Source organism: Marmota marmota, unplaced genomic scaffold (genome assembly GCF_001458135.2).
Source record: "Marmota marmota marmota unplaced genomic scaffold, marMar, whole genome shotgun sequence".
Classification (NCBI taxonomy): Eukaryota; Metazoa; Chordata; class Mammalia; order Rodentia; family Sciuridae; genus Marmota; species Marmota marmota.
Genome location: NW_025999925.1, coordinates 9,653,024 through 9,677,132, shown reverse-complemented (window position 1 = coordinate 9,677,132; position 24,109 = coordinate 9,653,024). Strand labels below are relative to the sequence as shown.

Genomic DNA, 24,109 nt, shown 5'->3' with positions numbered 1-24,109 from the left:
TTTTTTTTACACCAGAAATGGCATGGCTTGGGAAATGACTTGCTGAGAAATCTGTGTTTACATTAGGGAAAGTGAGGAAAAAAAATCCCTTGCAGAGTTGAAAAGATGTTAAATGGTAAATACTAAAATGCCCAGCAAGCATATAAACAGGCTCCTATTCTAGCATGAATATGTGCAGCTCAGCATTTTAAAATTTACTTTTAGCTTTTCTAACAGTTTGAATTAACCCCTTCTCTCCTCTGCTCTCCTTCTGAGAGTTCAGCCCTTAACCTGTAGATGTGGATTAGGGGTTCTGTCATGGTCTTTCTTGAATCACCAGCAGACAATCCCTTCACTCTAACAGTGATTCCCTATTTCATAAAGCCATCTCTGACCCATACGAGTAGGCTACTACCTTAGTCCACTTTATGTTGCTATAACAAAATACTTGAAACTGGGTAATTTATAAGGAAAGAAATTCATTTGGCTCATGGTTCTGGAGGCTGGGAAGTCCAAGGTCAGGCTGCTGTATCTAGAAAAGGCTTTGTGGTGCTTCAACTCATGACAGAAAGTAGAAGATAAATCAGCATATGCAGAAGAGCAGAGGGGACAAAGGTGGCTGACCTGCTTTATAGCAACCCACTCCTATGAGAATAATCCAGTTCTGCAAAAAATCCATCAGTCCTTCTTGATAACATAGCCACTATTGAAAGGTCTCACCATTTCTAAACACCATTATATTGGGAGTCAAATTTCAACATGAATTTTAGAGGGGACAAACCATATTTAAACTATAGCAGCCACATGGTGAATAAATGCCCCCTAAATTTTCTTATTATTCATGTAAGACAACCCATGACTTATAGTTTTTGACTTTATGATGGTGTGAAAGGGACACACATTTAGTAGAAACCATACTTTAAATTTTGAATCATGATATTTTCCTTGGCTACTGATTTGCATTCCAATATTCTCTCATTGATGCTCAGCATCAGCATTGAGCTGCATTTTCCTGTCAAACTTGAGATTATTGGATAAACAACCAATATTCTACAGGATACTGTGTTGCCAGGGTTGGAGGGACATTGTGTTTTGTGTTTTAGCATCTAATCATCTCTACATGATACCTAGCCGTGTGTGTTTGTGAGATATTCAACACTTTTTTTATACAACAGACTTTGTGTTAAGCTATCATGTTCAGCAAATTAGGTGAACTTTAGACCTATGGTATTTTCAACTTATTACGAGTTTATCAGGATGTACCCTCATGGTAAGTTGAGGAGCATCTGTGATGCCCAGATGAACATTTGAAAGCAAGTTCACCTTGCATAAAATTGTAAGGCAAAATAATACCTATCAATGCCACAATAAAAGTACATTTTAAAAAAGTAGGAGAGGTTATCCAGGTTTCCATCAGAATCACCCAGAGAGACTGTTTTAGAAGGTGGCCCTAGCATTTGTAACTGTAAAACATCCTCAGATAATTCTAAAGTACATCGTTTGTTGAAAGAAACTAATCTAGATTGTCTCAAGGGCCAACCAAATTTTTCTCCTAATTTCAGTGCCTAATAAATTAAAATGAAAAACAAACAAATAAAAAATCCCCAACAAAAGAAGCAATTAAAACAGACAATGGGAGTTGCGCTTGCCTAGCATGTGTGAGGCAGTGGGTTTGATCCTCAGCACCACATATAAATAAGCAAAATAAAGATCCATTGACAACTAAAAAATGTTTAAAAAATAAACAAACAAACAATGATGTACCATTGTGAGTGTGCGTGTGCATATGTGTGTGTATTTGTGTGTGTGTGTGTGTTGCTGGGGATGGAACCCAGGGTCTCACACATGCTAGGCAAGTGCTTTACCACTGAGACCCATCCCCAACCCCAAGGTTTATCTTAATATCTTACTGTTAAAACTTATTTATAAACTGAGTGAATAACAATTAATTATAAGAAAGGTGAACACTCGATGAATATTTGTATAATACTTTCCAATATTTCCTCATACATTAATAATCTTACGTGGTTCTCACAGAAACCTCCGAGTTAGCTTATTTTCTTAAAAAGATGAAGAAAATAAGTCTCAGGGATATGGAGATTTGCACAAAAAACTCCCTACTGCAGTAGAGCAATTATGGATTTGAGAATTGGAGGGACAAAATGAATATTGTTTTATTACTATAGGTAAAAAATTTAATGTTTAAATATTTTCTATAGTCTTAAAAAACTTCTAATCTATACCATACTTTGCTTGTTAAAGCACATTACTTCACTTATAATAAACTATTGTGGCTGGGTACAGTGGCGCACGCCTGTAATCCCAGTGGCTCAGGAGGCTGAGGCAGGAGGATCATGAGTTCAAAGCCAGCCTCAGCAATAGTGAGGTGCTAAGCAATTCAGTGAGACCCTGTCTCTAAATAAAATACAAAATAGGGCTGGGAATGTGGCTCAGTGGTTGAGTGCCCCTGAGTTCAATTCCTGCTGCCCCAAATATTGTGCTTTTTCTTTAATCTGTTTCTCTCTCTCTCTCTCTCTCTCTCTCTCTCTCTGAATAAATTAGAAATAATTAATTTTTCCTGAACTTGATTATGGGAGAATAATTTAGTAAAGGTTATTATGTTTATAAAATTAGTTTTCAGGAACATATATATCCTGTACTTTAATTTTCATCACATTATATTAAAATGAATGCATAAATATATTTCTCCATCAATCTCCATATCAGAAAAAGGAATGTGAAGTGCTTAGCCCAGAAAAAAATGACTTGTCAGTGCCTCAATGATGTCAGGATTTATAGTATTACTGAACTAGATTCATTTTTTGTTATTTACAGTGATTTGTATCTTTGACATGTTTTTTTCTAAAAATTCAGTATATCAAATATGAGTTGCCACAGACATTTTTTTCCTGGGGGAAAAAAAAATTCCATGTCAAATCTTGGCAATGTGGAATATTGCACAGTTTTGATCTCATTAAAACCAGGGCTGGTCAGGTAAACTCTTGATGCTCTTCATGCCACAATCTGTAAAATCAATAGAAGAATCTGAAAACAAGAACAAAACAAAAACCAAGAGAATAAAAACAAAACAAAACAACAAAACACACTGTTGACTGAGCAATAAATGATTATTTCAAGAATATCAGTGCTATTATAAAATTGTCTACACTTGTAGCTGGTTGAGTGCTACTTCAAGAAAGTAAAATGCTTCCTAAACAACTGGGTAGGGTATTGTTGGAGAACTAAAGAACAAGTGTTCAGCCATTAAAGATGAAAACAAACTTTCCAGATAGCAGGGATGTATCTAAGTGCAAGAGAAGCACCAGAATCTTTCTAACAGCAAAACATGAAATCTAGGCTTTTCTTTTTACCTTGTCAAACGGCATTTGACTCATCCTGAGAAGTTGCTATGGCATAACTGAAAGGAAGATTGAGCCCAACAACCGGCCCTACGATGCTCAGCCATGATGTAATATAGTTGATGTTCCTAGGAAACAAGAGAAATATGGAAAATATTAATATTTTCATTGTCATTTTTGGATGAATGGTGGAAAAGCAGTTAGTCACTGACAAGAACAAAAATGAGGCTTTCTTTAAGGAGGAGTGCCTACCTGGAATTCCAGCATTTCTGAATGCCAGCCCCATTATTTGACAAGAATTAGAAGTCCATAGAGGGTGTTAGAATCCCTCACTAAGGAAGTTGAAGGACAAGATAAGCAATGGGGTTCCTGACTCCCCTTGATGACTCAAAATTTATACCTGAAATTCATTGCATTTATTAAGGCAACGAACTTCAGTGATTAGGAGCATGGTTTTGAGGTAAAAATGTTTTGGATTCAAATTCCAGTTCCATCACTTAACTAGCTTTATGACCCTGGCAGAGTCTTTAAATTCCTTTGTGTTTTAGTTTCTTTCTCTATAAACTGAGTAATATAATGGCACTTAGTTCATAGGGATGTTATAAAAGTCCAATGTGTTAATATCTCTAAAGCTCTTAGAACAGCACCTAGCATATAGTAAAAATCAATGTTTCAGTCATTATTATCATATTTCTGTTTTAGCCTAGCTTTTGGAGTTACAGGAAAAGATTTACACTTTTAAAATCAGAGTAGGGGCCAATGTATCTTAAGGGTATTTCTTACCTATTGATTTTCTGAGAATTCTTTAATACAGGAGCCATGAATTCATTAGTCTTGCAGGGATGAAGTACAAAAAAGGGTTGCCCAAGTATTGGATGTTCCTGTAAGAAACAGAGTTGGTCCAGAATTGTCACTGAGGGTTACTTTGAAAAAGTTACGGTATACCTTATATATAAACAGAGATACGATAAATTGTGGTACAAAGGTGTATTAATAATTGTAATGCAAAAAAATAAGAGAGCTCATGTATAATGGCATAATTTGGCATGAACATACTTTATGTACATAGTTATGAAAAATTGTGCTGTGAATGGATAATTATGAATGTAATTCATTCCACTATTGTCATGTATGTAAGAAACAAAAAAAATGAAAAAGTTACAGTAGATAATCTGGTTTACTTCTTCAAAATGAAGGATTGTCTTGAATTCCAAGTTACTGAATTAGCATACAGGTTGATTTCCTATTTTGAAATATAATTTATAATCCAAATGTGAGAGGTTGGTGAGAATGAAAATTCATTGATAAAGGAGTATTGTCAAGAATAGTGAGGCGCATGGATTTACAAACTATAGATGATTTTTTTCAGTTTCCTCTGTTTGTTGGCTAATCTATCTTTTTGGACTGCAATTCTCTTTTAGTTTGTCTTCAGGGATGTCCAGGAAGCCCAGTATCTTGACTATGCATTTCACTCATCCCCTACTCTCAATTTCTCTTTTCTGTTTATTTCCTTGGTTTCTCCCAAGCTTACAGGCTGTTCCTATATGGTAAAATCTCATATGATATAACTCCATTTCCTTTATAAAAGAATAATTGGATATAAGGTATAGGTTAGACTGCTGCTGGTTTTGAGATGGTCATCGTTTAGTAAGCAATAGGAAGCCCTAGAAGGCTTCTATATTGTAAGTAAACTTATACAAAGATTATCAACACACAAAAAATTTGTTGATGATAAGTTCATCAATTTTACATTGTGGATTAAAAAGTGTGGCACACACCACAAATTCAAATAGCTATGGTGTCCAGCCAGATGACCCAAAGGGGGAATGACAGTTAAATACACCAACAGCAAAAAGGACTACCACCAACAGTTTGGACCAGCTGGAGAGTGCTGCCATCTAAGGCCATGCTTGCTACTCTGCTCCAGCTGATAGTGCCATGTGGGAAATTGAGCCCAGCATGCCAGACCTCATTTGTCAAGGAATTGTAATGCAAAAAAAAAAAAAAAAAAAATAGTGTTACCTTAGATTAGGTAGAGGGAACTGAAAGGAGGGGAAGGCAGGGGATATGGGGATAAGAAAGATAGAAGAATGAAACAAGACATTATTACTTTATGTATATATGTGACTATATGACCAATATGATTCTATATGTATACTCAGAAAAATGAGAAATTATATCCCATCTATGTATGCTATATCAAAGTATATAAGTGCATTCTACTGTCATGTATAAGTAATTAAAACAAATAAAAAATTTTAAAAAATATGCCAGAAGATCAAAAGTTCATGTAAAGCCTCCTATATTTAAATATTGGTACATTTTTAAAAACATAGGTGAGCCAAATACAACAGCTGTATTTGAACTAGAGGCTGCCCAGCTGCTTCTCTTGACTTCTCTTAGCCAACTCGCTGAGAGCTAAACTCAGATCTGCTCATGGGAAGAATCATGTGGTTGTTCCTGCTGCCTCCACCCTCAGCCCCAAGCATTCACATCTGCATGCATGGGCCTACACTCACTCACAAGAACTGGGACAGCCAGTTGCATTTGTATTGGTGACATTGGGAGTGGAGATTTGGGGGTTTGTGTGGAGGGAAGAGTTGTCCATTAATAATAGACTGTTGTATGATTCTGTGTGCCCGGCCTGGCATTTTTTTCTCCCCAAATACCACCTCTAAACATCTCTGCCCAGTAGCTTGATTTTTCCAGCTAAGGGTCAGCCTCCTCCATCCAGCTCTTTCTATCTCACATTCCCAGCCCTAACTGGACTCTGGGGTCACAGTTCAGATGTTAGTTATGCCTATGGCAAGTCTCCTGTCCAGTTTTATTCTGGTTTCTCTTATCTGCCTTAAATTAATATCTATTTTATATATATTATATATAATATAAATTATATATATTATAAAATTCATCTTTTATCTGTTTGCCAAGAACAGTTCTGAATATAGTTATAGAGATAAGCAAAGTCTCTGATCTCATGGAACTGATTCCAGTATAGGAGACAGCCAACAAACACGGATAAATACACAAGATAATCCAGATAGTAAGTGCTATGGGAGAACCTAAGAGGGTAATAAAATTCTGGAGGGATCAAGGTGATATTAGATTTGGTGAAAAGGAAAGCCTTACTGAAGATATGTGCAATGGTAATATTATAATGGTAAATATTTATATCCCTCAACCCAGATTCAGGTGATGAAATCCTAACTCCCAAGGAGTTAGTATTAGAAGGTGGGGTCTTGGTTAGGTTTTGATGGGAAGAATGTTCTCAAAAATGGACCCATTTCACTCCCTTCTTGTTGTGAAAGTACCCAGCAAGAAGACAACCATCTATGATCTTACACTCCCTAGCCTATAGAACTGTGAAAAAATAAATGTTGTTTAAACCACCCATTTTCTTATGTTTTTGTTGTAGCAGCCTGAACAGACTAAGACAAGGTAATATTTTTATAGAAATCAGAATGACAAGAAAAAGCCAACTGAGCAGAGGTCTGGGGACACAGTGTTGAGGCCAGAAGACCCTAAAAGAAAGTGAGCATAATAAATGTGCAAAGGAAGCCAGGTGTGGTGGCACACACCTGTAATCCCAGCAACTCAGGAGGCTGAGGCAGGAGAATCACGTGTTCAAAGCCAGTCTCAGCAAAAGGTGAGGTACTAAGCAACTGAGTGAGACCCTGTCTCTAAACAAAAATACAAAATAGGGCTGGGAATGTGGCTCAGTGGTTGAGTGCCCCTGAGTTCAATCTCCAGTACCAAAAATTAAAAATAAATAAATAAATAAATAAATAAGCAAAGGAAATACAAAAGAACTTTAGAGTTATTCTGGGCCAAAATAAATACTGTTTAGAGGGTTGAGATCTGAAAAAATAAATGTAGTCTAAATTCATTTTGGATAACTCATACAGTTTTTAGTGGAAGTAATAGCAACCCATATAGCAACTCAATCATACTGATATGAACACATATTACCTTCTTGATAAAATAAAGCCTAGATCTCAATGATTGCCTTGAACAGAAACACTTATAATGGGGAGAGCCATGTTAATTATATAGCCTCCACTCTCTCCACTCTCTCTCACTCCCCTTGGAGATTAGCATGGCCACTTTCATATTGATCTCATAGGGAAACTCCTCCAACATTGACCATTCTTATCTGGCTTCCCACAGCTGAGGCACAACAGACTGTTCAAGTAAGATTTTACTGAAAACTTGGGAATACTGAACATGGTAATATTGTGTTCTTAAAGATCCCGACTGGCTCTCAGGCTCCTTTGAGTCATGTGAAACACTGGCTAGGTCTTCCCTTCCTGGCCTATATATGATGGAAACACAACTCCCACCTAAGAGGGTCTTCAAGAATCATCACCCCTCACAATTGAGTTTCCTTGGGAACTTAGTGACTCTTATAAGGAATGGGTTCATGTACAGTCAAGACCTTGCTTGCCTCTTGTTTACGGGTGTAGGGCCTACCTTTTGAAGACCTCAAAAAAATAACACATGCCCAAGAGGCACACAGACATTCACAGTTCAGAAGGCCATTTTCTCAGAACAGACTTAGGATCAGATCACACTGTATCTCTGCTCACTTGATGCTGCTTAGTGAAGACCTGAACTTTACTTCTATAACTTATCATTTGCCCATTCCATATAACAAGTAGGTAACAGTATGCCTGAGCTCTGCCTGTAGTTAAGACTCTTTGGGGCCAAGTCCTATTCCACCACTTAGTAACTGTGAGTGTAAGGGAAAATTTGTTAAGCATTTTATGTTTCTTTTTTCTTATCTGATAAATGAGGCTACCACAATATCTGCCTCACAGATTGTGACCCTTCACTGAGATCAAGTATGATGAATAGTGCCTAACAGAGAGCAAAAACCTAACTGGCTATTCTTATCCAACTCCTTCATATCCAACAGACAAAAATGAAAGCCATTCAGAAGGTGGTCTTATGGTAAAATCAGACCTTAAAAACCTTATAGTACATCTATCCTTAACTTCATTGAGACCTCATGTCTATGCAATTAAATAGAATATATTAAAATAACTGTCTTTAATAATTGGAAGTTTAAACTTCAGTTGGATTTTAAAATAAAAATATATCATTTTGGTAAAATGCTTTTGGTTAAACAAGATCAAGCTATGAAATGTTGATCAGCTTAAAGTAGGAATTGATATATATATATATATATATATATATACACACACACACACACACATAATTTCTCTCTCTTTTTTTTTTACATTAGAATGCATTTTGACATACTGTATATAAATGAAGCACAATTTCTCATTCCTCTGGCTGTACATGGTGCAGAGTCATACTGGTGATGAATCATACATGTTTATAGAGTAATAATGTCTGTCTCATCTACTGTCCTACCCATCCAAACCCTACCTTCACTGCCCTCTACACAAACCAAAGTTCCTTCATTCTTCCCTATCTCCCCTCCCTCACTATGGATCAGCATCCACTTATCAGAGAAAACATTTGGCTTTTGGTGTTTTGGGATTGGTTTATTTTACTTTGCATGATATTCTCAAGTTCCATCCATTTACCTGCAAATTCCATTTTTCTTTAAGGATAAGTAATATTCCATTGTGGATATGTACCACATTTTATTTATCCATTCATCTATTGAAGGGCATCTTGGATAGTTCCATAGTTTAGCTATTGTGAATTGAGCTCAATAAACATTGATGTGGCTTTGTCACTGTAGTATGCCGACTTTAAGTTCTTTGGGTATAAACCCAGGAGTGTAATAGCTGGGTCAAATGGTGGTTCCATTCCAAGTTTTCTGAGGTATCTCCATACTGCTTTCCATAGTGGCTGCACCAATTTGCAGTCCCACCAGCAATGTATGAGTGTGCCTTTTCCCCCCACATCCTCGTCAATACTTATTATAGCTTGTATTCTTGATAATTGCCATTCTGACTGGAGTGAGATGAAATCTTAGTTTTGATTTGCATTTCTCTAATTGCTAGAGATGACGAACATTTTTCCACATGTTTGTTGATCAATTGTATTTCTTCTTCTGTGACATATCTGTTCAGTTCCTTAGCCCATTTATTGATTGGGTTATTTGGGTTTTTTGGTGTTAAGTTTTTTGAGTTCTTTATATATCCTGGACATTAGTGCTCTATCTGAGGTGTGTGGTAAAGATTTTTTCCCATTCTGTAGGCTCTCTCTTCACGTTATTGATTGTTTCCTTTGTTGAGAAGAAACTTTTTTGTTTGAATCTATCCCATTTATTGATTCTTCATTTCGCTTCCTGCACTTTAGGAGTCTTGTTAAGGAAGTCAGGTCCTAAGCCAAAATGATGAAGATATGGGCCTACTTTTTCTTCTGTTAGGCACAGGGTCTCTGTTCTAGTGCCTACATCTTTGATACACCTTGAGCTGATTTTTTGCTGGGTGAGAGATAGAGGTTTAATTTCATTTTGCTACATATGAATTTCCAGTTTCCCCAGCACCATTTCTTGAATAGGCTATCTTTTCTCCAGTGTATTTTTGGTGTCTTTGTCTAGTATGAGATAGCTGTATTTATGTGGATTTGTCTCTGTGTCTTCTATTTTGTACCATTGGTCAACATGTGTATTTTGGTGACAATACCATGCAGTCTTTGTTACTATGGCTCTGCAGTATAGTTTAATGTCTGGTATTATGATGCCTCCTGTTTCACTCTTCTTGCTAAGTATTGCTTTGGCTATTCTGGGTCTCTTATTTTTTCAAATGCATTTCATGATTGCTTTTCCTAGTTCTATGGAGAATGTCATTGGGATTTTAACAGGAATTGTATTAAATCTGTATAACACTTTTGATAGTATGGCTATTTTGAGAATATTAATTCTTCCTATCCAAGAGCATGGGAGATCTTTCCATCTTCTGAGATCGTCTTCAATTTCTTTCTTTACCACATACATAAGCTTTTAAGAAAAAAAAATTATAAAGAAATAATAACAGGAGAGAACTATCTGCTGGGGCAGAGTGAAGAGTTCAGCACATCCTCTCCACAAAAATAAAGAAAAAACTGAATGAAATTGTCAAAAACAAACACTTTCCAGATTTTGGAAATCAACCAGGGGCAAATAAAAATTTTGAAAAGTGTTTGCAGAACTTCAAGTTAGAATCAGAGGGAATCTTCAGCTTTCTTAGCTAGAAATACTATTTTCATATCCTCCCACCTGGCTTGATTCACAGGGAAGTCTGACCAGGGTAGGGCTGGCTCTAAGTACCAGTAGCTGTGCTGCCTTGACATCTAATAGACAGTGAAAACTACTTGTTAGCAACATTGTCAATAAAAATCACAAAATAGGTGCTAAATGAAAAGGAGAAACCACAGCTCTACCCAAAGAGGTTGCAGTCCCAGTAAAGGTAGGCAACAGACAAGCCAGATATTTAATGGAAAGCTCCTGGAATTGAGATAGTTGCAGAAGGGCAAGACAAATTCTGTAGACATCCCTGGCTGATGGGAACTATACACATGTACAAGAAAGACACAGGAAGATCTGATGGGAAGTAAAAGCTAAGGCCAATTTGAATGCTTCCTGAATTTGGAATGTATTCCTAACCTATACACATCCATCAGCAAAAGAGGGAGGCCTTATGGACTTGAGGTATTTGAGCACAATCTTTCTCCAGTCATTGTCTAACCAGCAAGCTATATAGATATAGTTGGACGAGACAGAGGAAGGAAGGTTAAAAATCAAAGAATTAAAAAATTAGCAGAGACAGCAGTAGCCATAGTTACAGGAGAGACGAATTCTGCAGATAAAGCCCAGGAAAGTTACTGAAAGAAACAAAACAGCAGCAACAATAAAAGAAAGACAATCTTTGATGAAAACTATTAGAATCCAGAATTGCTGGAATATATTATTTAAAATATCTAATTTTCAAAGAAAGATTTTTTAAAATGCAAAGATACCAACTGTAATACATTCAAAGGGGGAAAAAAAGAAGTCATAAAAAAAAAAACCCAGACAATCTGACTGAGCTAGGCTCAGGGGTGCACAACTATAATCCAAGCAACTTGGAAGGCTGAGGCAGGAGGATTTCAAGGTCACCCAGCCCCATAAACATAGGGAGACCCTGTCTCAAAATAAAATGTGTAAGGGATATAGCTCCATGATAAAATGCCCCTGGGCTCAATCTCCAGTACCAAAACAAAACAAATAAATTACAACAATAACAACAACAACAACAACAACAAACAAAAAAAAAAAACCTGACTCTGAGTGAGTCCAGATGTTAGATTTAGAAAGAGTCCAAAGCAGCTATTACAAATATGTTTAAAGTATTAAAACTATGCATACAGAATTAAAAGAGGAAAATTATTACAATGACTCTACAAAGAGATTAATGTCAATAAAGATATATAAACTACAGAAAGAACTAAATGGCAAGTTTGCAATTGAAAAGTACAATACCAGAAATTTTTAAAAAATCACTATGTCCACGTGCAGTGGCACATACCTGTAATCCCAGAGGCTAGGAAGGGTGAGTCAGGAGGATCACAGGTTCAAAGCCAGCCTCAGCAACTTAGTAAGGCCCTGAGCAACTTAGTAAGACTCTGTCTCAAAATAAAAAATAAAGGCTGTGTGTGTGTGTGTGTGTGTGTGTGTGTGTGTGTGTGTGGTGGGATGTAACTCAGTGGTTAAGTGCCCCTGGATTCAATCCCTGGTATTAAAAATAAATCACTAGGTAGGCTCAACAGTAGATATAAGAGAGCAGGATAAAGAAGAGTGGCCTTAAGATTTATTAATAGAAAGTATTCAATCTGAAGAATAAAGAGGAAAACGTGCAGAAAAATATGCCTCAGAGACCTGTGGAACACCAATCTTATTAGCATACATGTAATAGGAATCTGAGAAAAAAAAGAGAAATGTGTTAATAAAATATTCAAAAAAATACTGGCCTAAAACTTCCAAACTTTGATAAAAACACTAATCTGTGGATCCCAAAAGCTCAATACACTCTAAGTAGAAACAGATATCCACACCTAGACTCATCATATTCAAATTGCTAATGGCCAAAGACAAAGTCTTTGTGTGTGTGTGTGTGTGTGTGTGTGTGTATCTTATTTAATTTTGACTTTAAATAAGCAAATTTGGAATTTCAAAAAACACCGTGGACTCAACACATACATATGCAATTCACCAAAACTATAATTTTTGTATTTTCCTTACTTTCAGAAAAAAAGCTAAATAGAGACTAGATACAAATATATAATATTAATCTGAGTGTACAGAGGTATTTATTTAAATAATTTCTCTTTTATTTTTATTACATTTTTTGAGTTTTTTATTTATCTATGACAGCAGAATGCATTAAAATTCTTATAACACATATAGAGCAGAATTTTTCATATCTCTGGTTGTATATAAAGTATATTCACACCAATTTGTGTCTTCATACCTATACTTTGGATAATAATGATCAGCATATTCCACCATCATTAATAACCCCATGCCCCCTCCCTTCCCCTCCAACCCTCTGCCCTATCCAGATTTCATCTATTTCTCCCATGCTCCCTCTCCCTATCCCACTATGAATCAGCCTCCTTATATCAGAGAAAACATTCAGCATTTGTTATTTGGGATTGGCTAATTTCACTTAGCATTATATTCTCCAACTCCATCCATTTACCTGCAAAAGCCATGATTTTATTCTCTTTTACTGATGAGTAATATTCCATTGTGTATATATGCCACATTTTTTATCCATTAATCTACTGAAGGGCATCTAGGTTGGTTCCACAGTTTAGCTGTTGTGAATTGTGCTGCTATAAACATTGATGTGGCTGTGTCCCTACAGTGTGCTGCTTTTAAGTCCTTGGGGTATAGACGGAGAAGAGGGATAGTTGGGTCAAATGGTGGTTCTATTCCCAGATTTCCAAGAAATCTCCATACTGCTTTACATTTTGTCTGCACCAATTTGCAGTCCCATCAGCAGTGTATGAATGTACCTTTTCCACCACATCCTCTCCAACACTTATTGTTGTATGTATGCATAATAGCTGCCATTCTAATTGGAGTGAGATGAAATCTTAGAGTAGTCTTGATTGCATTTCTCTAATTGATAGTGATGATGAACATTTTTCCATGTAATTGTTGATTGATTGTATATCATCTTCTGAGAAGTGTCTGTTCAGGTCCTTGGCCCATTTATTGATTGGGTTATTTGTTTTTTGTTTTTTTTTTGGTGTTTAGCTTTTTGAGTTCTTTATATATCCTAGAGATTAGTGCTTTATCTGATGTGTGAAGGGTAAAGATTTGCTCCCAAGATGTAGGCTCTCTATTCACCTCACAGATTGTTTCTTTTGCTGAGAAGAAACTTTTTAATTTGAGTCCATCCCATTTATTGATTCTTGATTTTAATTTTTGTGCCAAAGGAGTCTTATTAAGGAAGTTGGGGCCTAATCCCACATGATGGACATTAGGGCCTACTTTTTCTTCTATTAGATGCAGGGTCTCTGGTTTTATTCCTAAGTCCTTGATTCATTTTGAGTTAAGTCTTGTGCATGGTGAGATTTAGGAGTTTAATTTCATTTTGTTGCATATGAATTTCCAGTTTTCCCAACAACATTTGTTGAAGAGGCTATCTTTTCTCCAATGCATGTTTTTGGCACCTTTGTATAATATAATTGTAATTTTGTGGGTTAGTCTCTGTGTCCTCTGTTCTGTACCATTGGTCCACCAGTCTGTTTTGGTGCCAATACTATGCTGTTTTTGTTACTATTTCTCTGTAGTATAGTTTAAGGTCTGGTATAGTGTTGCCACCTGCTTCACTCTTCCTGCTAAGAATTGTGTTAGTTATTCTGGATCTCTTATTTTTCCAGATGTATTTCATGATTGCTTTTTCTATTTCTATGAATGTCATTGGAATTTTGATCAGAATTGCATTAAATCTGTATAGTGCTTTTGGAAATATAGTCATTTTGATAATATTATTTCTGTCTTTCCAAGAGCAAGGAAGATCATTCCATCTTCTAAGGTCTTCTTTGATTTCTTTCTTTAGGGTTCTGTAATTTTCTTTTATTTTATTTACTTATTTTTATTTATATTTGACAGTTGAATGCATTACAATTATTACACATATAGAGCTCAATTTTTTCATATCTCTGGTTGTATACACAGTATATTCACACCAACTCGTGTCTTCACAACTGTACTTTGGATAATAATGATCATCACATTTCACCATCATTAATAGCCTCATGCCCCTTCCCTTTCCCTCTAACTCCTCTGTAATTTTCATTATATAGATTCTTCACCTCTTTCATTAAGTTGATTCCCAAGTATTTTATTTTATTTTAGGCTATTGAAAATGGGGTAGTTTTCCTCATTTCCCTTTCTGAGGATTTGTCACTGATATACAAAAATGCCATTGATTTTTGGGTGTTGATTTTATATCTTGCTACTTTGCTGAATTCATTTACTAGCTCTAGAAGTTTTCTGATGGAAGTTTTTGGATCTTCTAGGTATAGAATCATTGTCAGCAAATAGTGAGAGTTTGAGTTATTCTTTTCCTATCCATATCCCTTTAATTTCTTTCATCTGTCTAATTGCTCTGGCTAGTGTTTCAAGAACTATGCTAAATAGAGGTGGTGAAAGAGGGCATTCCTCTCTTTTTTCAGTTTTTAGAGGGAATGCCTTCAATTTTTCTCCATTTAGAATGATGTTGGCCTGGGGCTTAGCATAGATAGCTTTATGATGTTGAGATATGTTCCTGTTATCCCTAGTTTTTCTAGTGTTTTGAACATAAAAGGGTGCTGTATTTTGTCAAATACTTTTTCTGCATCTATTGAGATGATCATATGATTCTTATCTTTAAGTCTATTGATGTGATGAATTACATTTATTGATTTCCTTATGTTGAAACAACCTTGCATCCCTGGGATGAATCCCACTTGATTGTGGTGCACGACTTTTTGATATGTTTTTTTATTTGATTTGCCAGAATTTTACTGAGAGTTTTTGTATCTATGTTCATTAGAGATATTGGTCTGAAGTTTTCTTTTTTTGATGTGTCTTTGCCTGATTTTGGAATCAGAGTGATATTTGCCTCATAAAATGAGTTTGGAAGTGCTGCCTCTTTTTCTATTTCCTGAAATAAATTGAAGAGTATTGGTATTAGTTCTTCTTTAAAGGTCTTATAGAACTCAGCTGTGTATCCATCCGGTCCAGGGCTTTTCTTGGTTGGTAGACTTTTGATGGTGTCTGCTATTTCATCACTTGAAATTGATCTGTTTAAATTGTGTATATCATCCAGATTCAATTTGGGAAAATTATATGACTCTAGAAATTTGTCAATGCCTTCAATATTTTCTATTTTATTGGAGTACGTTTTCAAAATAATTTCTAATTATCTTCTGTATTTATGTAGTGTCTGTTGTGATATTTCATTTTTCATCATTTATGTCAGTGATTTTAGTTTTCTCTCTCCTTCTCAACAAACTCTTAAAAGAAACATAAGATAAAGTACTCCTCACATGAAAAGGAATAACACAACAGTGGCTGATTTCACATCAGTCCAGAAGGCAGCAGAGCAATATATTTGAGGTGCCAGAATAAAACTTCAAACTATAGCTGAGAATTCTATATCCAGAAAAACTATCCTTCAAAAATGAAGTTAATATGAATATATACCAGGAAAATAAACTTACTTGCTGGTAGATCTGCCTTATGAAATTTACCAATGGAAGCCAGTAAATATCAGAAGATAACTAAAATCCACAAGAAAAGAATGAAAGCCTTATAAATGGTGAATAAGAATTGTTTTCTTCCCATAGTTTCTTTTAAAGACACATGATTATACAAGCAAAAATTGTAACTATATGTGTTTATAATGTACATGAACATGATATATACAACAGAAAGAGTACTAAGGAAAGTTGCTATATGTTAGCAGAATCAAGTCCACATTAAGTTGTGCTTTCATTGCTAGAATGCTTGATAAACAAAACATGAACAATCAATCAAGAATGTTGATTTTGAGAACATTTGAATCAAAAAAACTTCTACTTCTTGTGAAATAAAACCTTTAAGTATGCTGTTAATCATGACCACTGTTATAGCAATGTGTCAAAAGCATCCATCATTAATTACATGTTTAAATCATACATGGTTCAGTATCCAAAACTTCTAAAATGTATTTGTTTCTCTTAGATGTCACAAATTAACCAAATCATTAATTAATTTTTTAATACAGAGAATTAAATGTTTTTTGAGATGGAGTTTTACTATGTTGCCCAACTGGTCTACAATTTCTGGGATCAAGTGATCCTCTAATGACAGCCTCCTGGATAGCTGAGACTACAGGCATGTACCACCACACTCAGTTCAAGAATTCATTTTTCAAACACTCAAAATAAATTCTTGTCTCTAAATACAGGTATATCCTTTATCCAAATGCTTGAGACCAGAAGTCTTTCAGATTTTGGAGTTTTTGGATTTGGCAGTATTTTCACGGACTTTGTCAGGTGAACATCCCTTAATCCAAAAATCCTAAATCCAAAATGCTCCAAAATCCAGAACTTTTTCTTTAAAAATTTATATATATATTTTTAGTTGTTGATAGACCTTAATTTTTATTCATTTATTTATATGCAGTGCTGAGAATCAAACCCAGTGCCTCACATATGCCAGGCAAGCGCTTTACCACTGAGCCACAACCCAGAATCCAGAACTTTTGAATTTTGGAGAATCCTCATTCCATATTTTTGGATTAGGAATCCTCAACCTGAATACAGGGTTTCTGAATATACATCCTTGAGTTATGAAGAACATAATATAATAATGCCCATATTATGTAGAAAAACATCAAGTTTCCTCAGATATCATATATTCTCTCTTTCACTCACTTAGCAAACATTGAATCTTCTTGTCTGATAATTTTAAATTGACTTAAGCCCAACTCAAGGCGATGCTGTGGAAGTCACAGAATTCACAGTTAGCATAATGACCTGAGCCAATACTTAATTTTCAGTCTCATTCAATCAGCTGATCCTAAAAGCTCAGCTATTTATATTCAGATCAACTAGAGTAGAGAATCTGCAAATAATTTGAGGAATGTGATCAAGTGTAGATAATCAATCTGGATAATATTCTCCCAAAGCCATTTTTTCTGCAATGGAGATTTTTTAAAGACTTTTGCTATCAGGAAAAATAACTCATATTCAGACAGCCAGAATCAGAGATGAAAACAGTCTTTACTGGGTTTAGAAATTATGTGGTGGAGTTAAAGAAAAATCTAAACTTCTACACCTGATTTAACATACCCTTTTCAGAAATAGAAGAACATCAAACTGTCAGGATCTTTTTAGTGACATTTCTTAGATCAATTCAGGAGGTAAATTCATGTGAAAGTGCTACCATCTGCTGTCAGTACTAATGAACTGAGCAAATCTATGCTGAGAAAAATGTCCATGTGGAAATACACACAGCCAATGAACTGTGTTAAGCTTACAACTCAATAAACATTTCTAGTGGAACAAAGTTCTGCTAAATGGTTTTCCGTGAAAATAGAAATGATGGGTCAGATTTCTATCTCCGTAACTCCAGAGGAGTTATATAGGCACATTCCCTTATGAAATTTAATTTAGCAATGGTTAAATGTCTCATAAAATAAGTCTGACATGAATACTGTGAATTGGTTTTAGAACTATTAAATGTGACTATCACAAGGAAATGATAATACTGCACCTTCATCTTACATGTAATAAATATGATGAGTTACTTGGTTCATTTATTAATTTTCTTAGTTCTCCAGGAGGGCACAAATATAATTTCACACAATAAGTTTTCACCCAGTTTCATATTCTAGTCTGATCAAATTTGGCTCCACTCTGGGCACATGCCTTAGAAATGGAGAGACATGATTCCTTCATGTTGCCCCCCTTGAAATGGGGAAGGAAAATGATAGAGCATCTTACAGGATCAGGCAAGGTCCCAAGTGCTTTATAGGGCTGCCTACCATAGCAGCTCTTAGAGGAAGACTTTATTATCACACCATGGAGATTGTGCTTGAGGTCATGCCTGTAAGTGGGAGGGAAATCTCCTCCATATCTCCAAGGTCTGCATCTTACACTGTACTCCTCCCATCTCTGACCAGGGTTGATGTCTGGAATAGTCCCTGGCTTCCACTGTCTTTAGGAGAGCTCTTCAAAAATCTAATTAGCTACCTTAAAATAATGTGCTTTCATAAAGTTCTAAGAACAATACATATAGAGAGTTTAGACAATACAGAGAAGAGCAAAGAATAAAAGCAGGATAATTGAAAACTGCCCAACTCAGATTTAATCAAAGTTTTGTGAATTTCCTTTCAAAGTGGTGAAAAACCAGTGTACAGTTTATAATTGCTGTTATTCTTATGCACTGAATAGATGTTTATTAAATGCCTATTATGTGCCAGTCCCTGCCTTATGTGTCTTTTGTTGAACCTCTCTAGGTATCTTTGTCTTCTGTTTTACTAATTTCTACGTTTTATTATTTGCCTCCAAATATTTTGTTTGGATTTTGTTCCTAATATTTAATGTTCCACAAGTGCATAAAAGAATGCGTATAAAGAATATATACTCTTCAGCTGGCTACAGTGTTCAACATGCTTCATTACATCAAAGTAGTTATCTGTGTTGTTCATATCTGTACCTTTGTCTGCTTGATCTATCAATTGATAAGAAAAGTTTAAATCTCTCCTATGACAGTTGATTTGCTCATCTCTGCTTATAGTTTGTTACTTTTTGTTTTATGTATCTTGAAGCTGTTATTTAAATGCATAGAAGTGTGTCTTCCTAGAGAATTGAAACTATAATATGAAGTGGTCATCTTTATCTCTCATTATGCTTTCCACAGAAAAAAGGATTTTAAACTAACATTAATATAGCCACAACAAATTTCTACTTACATTATGCATTTAACATCATCTGACTTTCAATCTTTCTATATCTTTATGTTTAATGTAGAAAGAAAATATATGGATTTTTAAAAATCACTATTACAACTGTCTCTTTTGTGGGGGGATTTTTTATAATATATTCATGCATGTACAAAATAAAACAGTACAATTTGATCATTTTCATTCCCCAGTACCTCTCTTTCCCTCCCCTCTGACTCCCTTCTTCTATTCTACTGGTCTCCCTTCTATTTTTTAAAAATTTCTTCTAATTAGTTATACATGACAGTAGAATGCATTTTGACATATTATACACAGTTGGAGCACAAATTCTCATTCCTCTGGCTGTACATGGTGCAGAGTCACACAGGTTGTGTAATTATACATGTATATAGAGTAATAATGCTTGTCTCTTCTACTGTCCTTCCCATCCCCACAACCTAACCCTACCCTCACTCCCCTCTACACAAACCAAAGTTCCTTCATTCTTCCTTATTCCCCCTTCCCCACTTGGATCAGCATCCACTTATCAGAGAAAATATTTAGCTTTTAGTGTTTGGGGATTGGCTTATTTCACTTTGCATGATATTCTCTAGTTCCATCCATTTTCCTGCAAATTCCATAACTTCATTTTTCTTTAAGGATAAGTAATATTCCATTGTGAATATGTACCACATTTTCTTTATCCATTCATCTGTTGAAGGGCATCTAGGTTAGTTCCATAGTTTCATATCTTCTGTATTTCAATAGTGTCTGTTGTGATATTTCCTTTTTCATCATGAATTTTAGTAATTTGAGTTTTCTCTCTCATTCTCTTTGTTAGCATGGTTAAGAGTTTATTGATTTTATTTATTTTTTCCAAATAATCAACTCTTCATTTTGTCATTTTTTTTCAATTGTTTCTTTTGTTTCAATTTTGTTGATTTCAGTTCTGATTTTAATTATTTCCTGTCTTCTACTACTTGTGTTGTTGAGTTGTTCTTCTTTTTCTTAGGCTTTGAGATGTAATGTTAGGTCATTTATTTGTTGACTTTTTATTCTTTTTTAAAATTTTTTTTAGTTGTCAATGGACCTTTGTTTTATTTATTTATATGCAGTGCTGAGAGTCAAACCTAGGGCTTCACACATGCTAGGCAAGCACTCCACCATGGAGCCACAACCCCAACCCTGACTTTTTATTCTTTTAATGAATGAGCTCAATGCAATGAACTTTCCCCTTAGCACTGCCTTCATAGTGTTCCAGAGATTTTGGTATGTTGTATCTGTGTTCTCATTTACCTCTAAGATTTTTTTTATCTCTTCCCTGATGTCTTCTGCTATCCATTGTTCATTCAATAGCATATTATTTAGTCTCCAGGTGTTGGAATAGTTTCTACTTTTTATTTTATGATTGATTTCTAATTTTATTCCATTATGATCTGATAGAATGTAGGGTAGTATCTCTATTTTTTTTGTATTTGCTGAGAGTTGCTTAGTGGAATAATATATGGTCTATTTTAGAGAAGGATCCATGTGCTTCTAAGAACTCAATGATGGATAAAATATTCTAGATATGTCCATTAAGTCTAAGTCATTGATTGTATTATTTAGCTCTATAGTTTCTTTGTTTAGTTTTTGTTTGGAAGATCTATCTAGTGGTGAGAGGGATGTATTAATGTCACCCAGAATCATTGTGTTGTGGTCTATTTGATTCTTAAAATTGGGAAGGGTTTGTTTGATGTATGTAGATGCTCCATTGTTTGGAGCATAAATATTTACAATTGTTTAATCTTGTTGATTTATGATTCCCTTAAGCAGTATGAAATGTCCTTCTTTATCCCTTTTGACTGACTTTGGTTTGAAGTCCACTTTGTTAAGAGGATGAAAACTCCTGCTTCTTTATGCAGTCCATGTGAGTGATGTATTTTTTCCCAACCTTTCACCTTCAGTCTGTGGATGTCATTTCCTAGGAGGTGAGTCTCTTGAAGCATATTCTTAGGTCTTTAAAAAAAAATCCAATCTGCCAGTCTATGTCTCGATTAATGAGTTTATGCCATTAACATTCTGGGCTATTACTGAGATGTGCTTTGTATTTCTAGTCATTTTATTTTTATTTTTGGTTTTTAGCTTGATTTAGTTTCTCCTTTGATTGATCTTTCCTTTAGTGTAGCTCCTCCCTTAGCACTTGCCTAGCATGTTTGAAGCCCTGGGTTCAATTCTCAGCACTGCATATAAATAAATAAAACAAAGGTCCATTGACAACTAAAAAATTTTTTTTAAAAAATAAGAAAAAGTCAACAAATAAATGACCTAATATTATGTCTCAAAGCCTAAGAAAAAGAACAACTCAACAACAAAAGTAGTAGACGACAGGAAATAATTAAAATCAGAGCTGAAATCAATAAAATAGAACAAAAGAAACAACTGAAAAAGATGATAAAATGAAGAGTTGATTCTTTGAAAAAATAAATAAAATCAATAAACTCTTAACCATGCTAACAAAGAGAAGGAGAGAGAAAACTCAAATTACTGGTTTTTATTTATTTATTTTTTCATTTCCTCCTTTTGGAATACTTTGCTGAGAATGTTCTGTAGTGCAGGCTTTCTAGTTGTGAATTCTTTTAACTTTTGTTTATCATGGAAGGTTTTTATTTCATCTTCAAATGTGAAGCTTAATTTTGCTGGATATAAAATTTTCAGTTGGCATCCATTTTCTCTTAGAGTTTGATATACATTATTCCATGACCTTCCTGATGTTGAGGGTGTGGGTTGAGAAATTAGCTAAAATCTGAATTGATTTCCCCCTATATGTAATTTGATTTTTTTTCTTACAGCCTTTAAAATTCTATTCTTATACTGTATGTTAGTCATTCTCATTATTATGTGACTTGGTGTGGGTCTGCTGTAATTTTTTACGATTGGAGTCCTTTAAGCCTCTTATAGCTAATTTTCCATTTCATTCTTTAGATTTGGGAAGTTTTCTGATATTATGTCTTTTAAAAATTATGCATTCCTTTGGTTTTTATCTCCATACCTTTGTCTATTCTGATAAATCTTAAATTTGGTCTTTTCATGTAATTCCATATTTATTGGAAGTTCTGTTCATGGTTTTTTAACATCTCTGTGTGGTTGACTTTATTTTCAAGAGTATACATTTTGTCTTCATTGCTTGAGTTTCTGTCTTCTAAGTGGTCTAGTCTGTTAGTGATACTTTCCACTGAAATTTTAACTTGGTTTATTATTTCCTTCAATTTGAGGTTTTCCGCTTGATTCCTTTTAATAATCTCTGCCTCTTTATTAAAGTGATCTTTCAATTGCTATATTTTCTCTTCAATACCATCCTTTATTTCAAAGATCAGCCTAACTACATATCTTCTAATCTCCTTCTCTGACATTTCTACTGTGTAGTCTATGGATTCTAGTGTTGAAACATCTTGGTTTGTTTGAGGTGCTTTGTTCCCTCGTTTTTTCATGTTGTTTGTGTGTCTTCCCCTCTAGCAGTATGGAACTGAGGCAGCACAATTTTTACCCTGTAGTCTTATAGGGTCCCTGAAGGCTTTCAATACCTCATCTTCATGGGAGAGACCAATATTAACAGCACCCAATGCAAAGAATATACACCTTTAAACCAAATAGCTCCTATTAAGGTGTCTACAGTTTTGTCACAATAAACAAATGATTTGTTCAATTATTGTCTACAATATAAACAGTAAGTTTGATGAAAGGGTTCACCATTTCTAATGATGGACAATGAGGGAACAGAAGTAGTGTAAGATGTGATGTTTATGAGGGAGAAGAGAGAAAATAGAGGGAAACATTTATAGTAAGAGTGAGGGAGGACTTAATAGACGTTGGCTGTTAGTATGAGAGAAGTGAGAAAGAGAATCCAGGGAGACAGATAAGTGAGAGAAAAAATACATACAGATTTTTTAAAAAAGTAAAAAAATATAAGGATAGAGAACAAAAATGTAATTTATCATTCAGACATCCCATTACTTAATAAATTGATGCATGAAAAATATTTGGATTCAAAGATGTAGAGACGTGAGAGAGGACAAAAGAAAAAAAACAAAAAGGAAAGTCTCAATGGAAAATTGAATGATAGCTTCTGTTGGCTTTCAAAAATTTTCTCAGCTTGCCTTCTTTGCAGATAGGTGGGGTTTTCTGAAGTTTGATGATAGCTCCAGCCTGGTGTGTGCCAGACTGGTTGGTGGGTGAGCCAATAGCAAGATGCTCTCACACCGTCTTCCAGTTTTCCCACCCATGGTAGCTGGTCTCTTTTCCCCTTGCACTTCAGGACTCAGTGACCTAGAGAGTGCCTGGTTTTCTCCAGTTTCTCCAACCTGAACTCCCCCCATGGAACTACCCCCAATCTCTGGCTTTCCACAGGCTTGCTAGACTCAGACTGGCCCATACTAGTCCAGCTGCAATCTTATGGATCTGTGCTTCAGATCCCCCAAGTTCTGCCTTTCTGCAGTCCCAAGATCTCAATGCTATTTCAACTTTCAAGAAGACCACCAGGTATGCACTCACACAAAGGAGAGACCCTGCAAAGAGGCAGTGAGATGGCAGCCACTAGCATACCCAGCAGAAAGACCTCAGGTACAACCAGACCTGCAGGTACCCTGACAATATATTTCCAGGACCTGGCTGGTGTTCCTAGACTGAGGCGGCCATACCCCCAAGATGGTGGCAGTGGTATCAGCAAACCTGCAGGCCCTGGCTGGTGTCCCATGATGGCAGCAGCTGTGTGTAACCAAACCTGCTGGTACTGTGACAATGGATTTCCAGGCAGCAGACTGCAGGAGGCAATGAGTGATTTGCTAGGGGTCTGTAGGTTAACAGGGAGGTGTGTGTAGGGGAGATCCACAGGTGGACATTGGGTGGCAGGTGATGGGCAGGCAA

The 24,109-nt window shown here is 35.5% G+C and overlaps 1 protein-coding gene across 11 annotated transcripts in view; it reads right to left on the bottom strand.

Moving 5' to 3' along the window:
• Atg10 (autophagy related 10) overlaps positions 1 to 24,109 on the bottom strand; it is a 302,604-nt gene that overhangs the window by 987 nt on the left and 277,508 nt on the right. For 8 of the 11 annotated variants that reach the window (XM_048800224.1, XM_048800232.1, XM_048800226.1 and 5 more), the window contains 3 exons: positions 4,122 to 4,219; positions 3,351 to 3,466; positions 1 to 3,024 (listed from right to left, as the gene is read on the bottom strand). The exon at positions 1 to 3,024 is cut by the window's left edge and continues 987 nt beyond it. In XM_048800224.1, coding sequence (XP_048656181.1) covers positions 3,355 to 3,466; positions 4,122 to 4,219 — 210 coding nt within the window. In that variant the 3' untranslated portion in view covers positions 1 to 3,024; positions 3,351 to 3,354. The remainder of the gene's footprint in view (positions 3,025 to 3,350; positions 3,467 to 4,121; positions 4,220 to 24,109) is intronic. The other 3 variants (XM_048800223.1, XM_048800230.1, XM_048800228.1) reach the window with 3 other exon arrangements.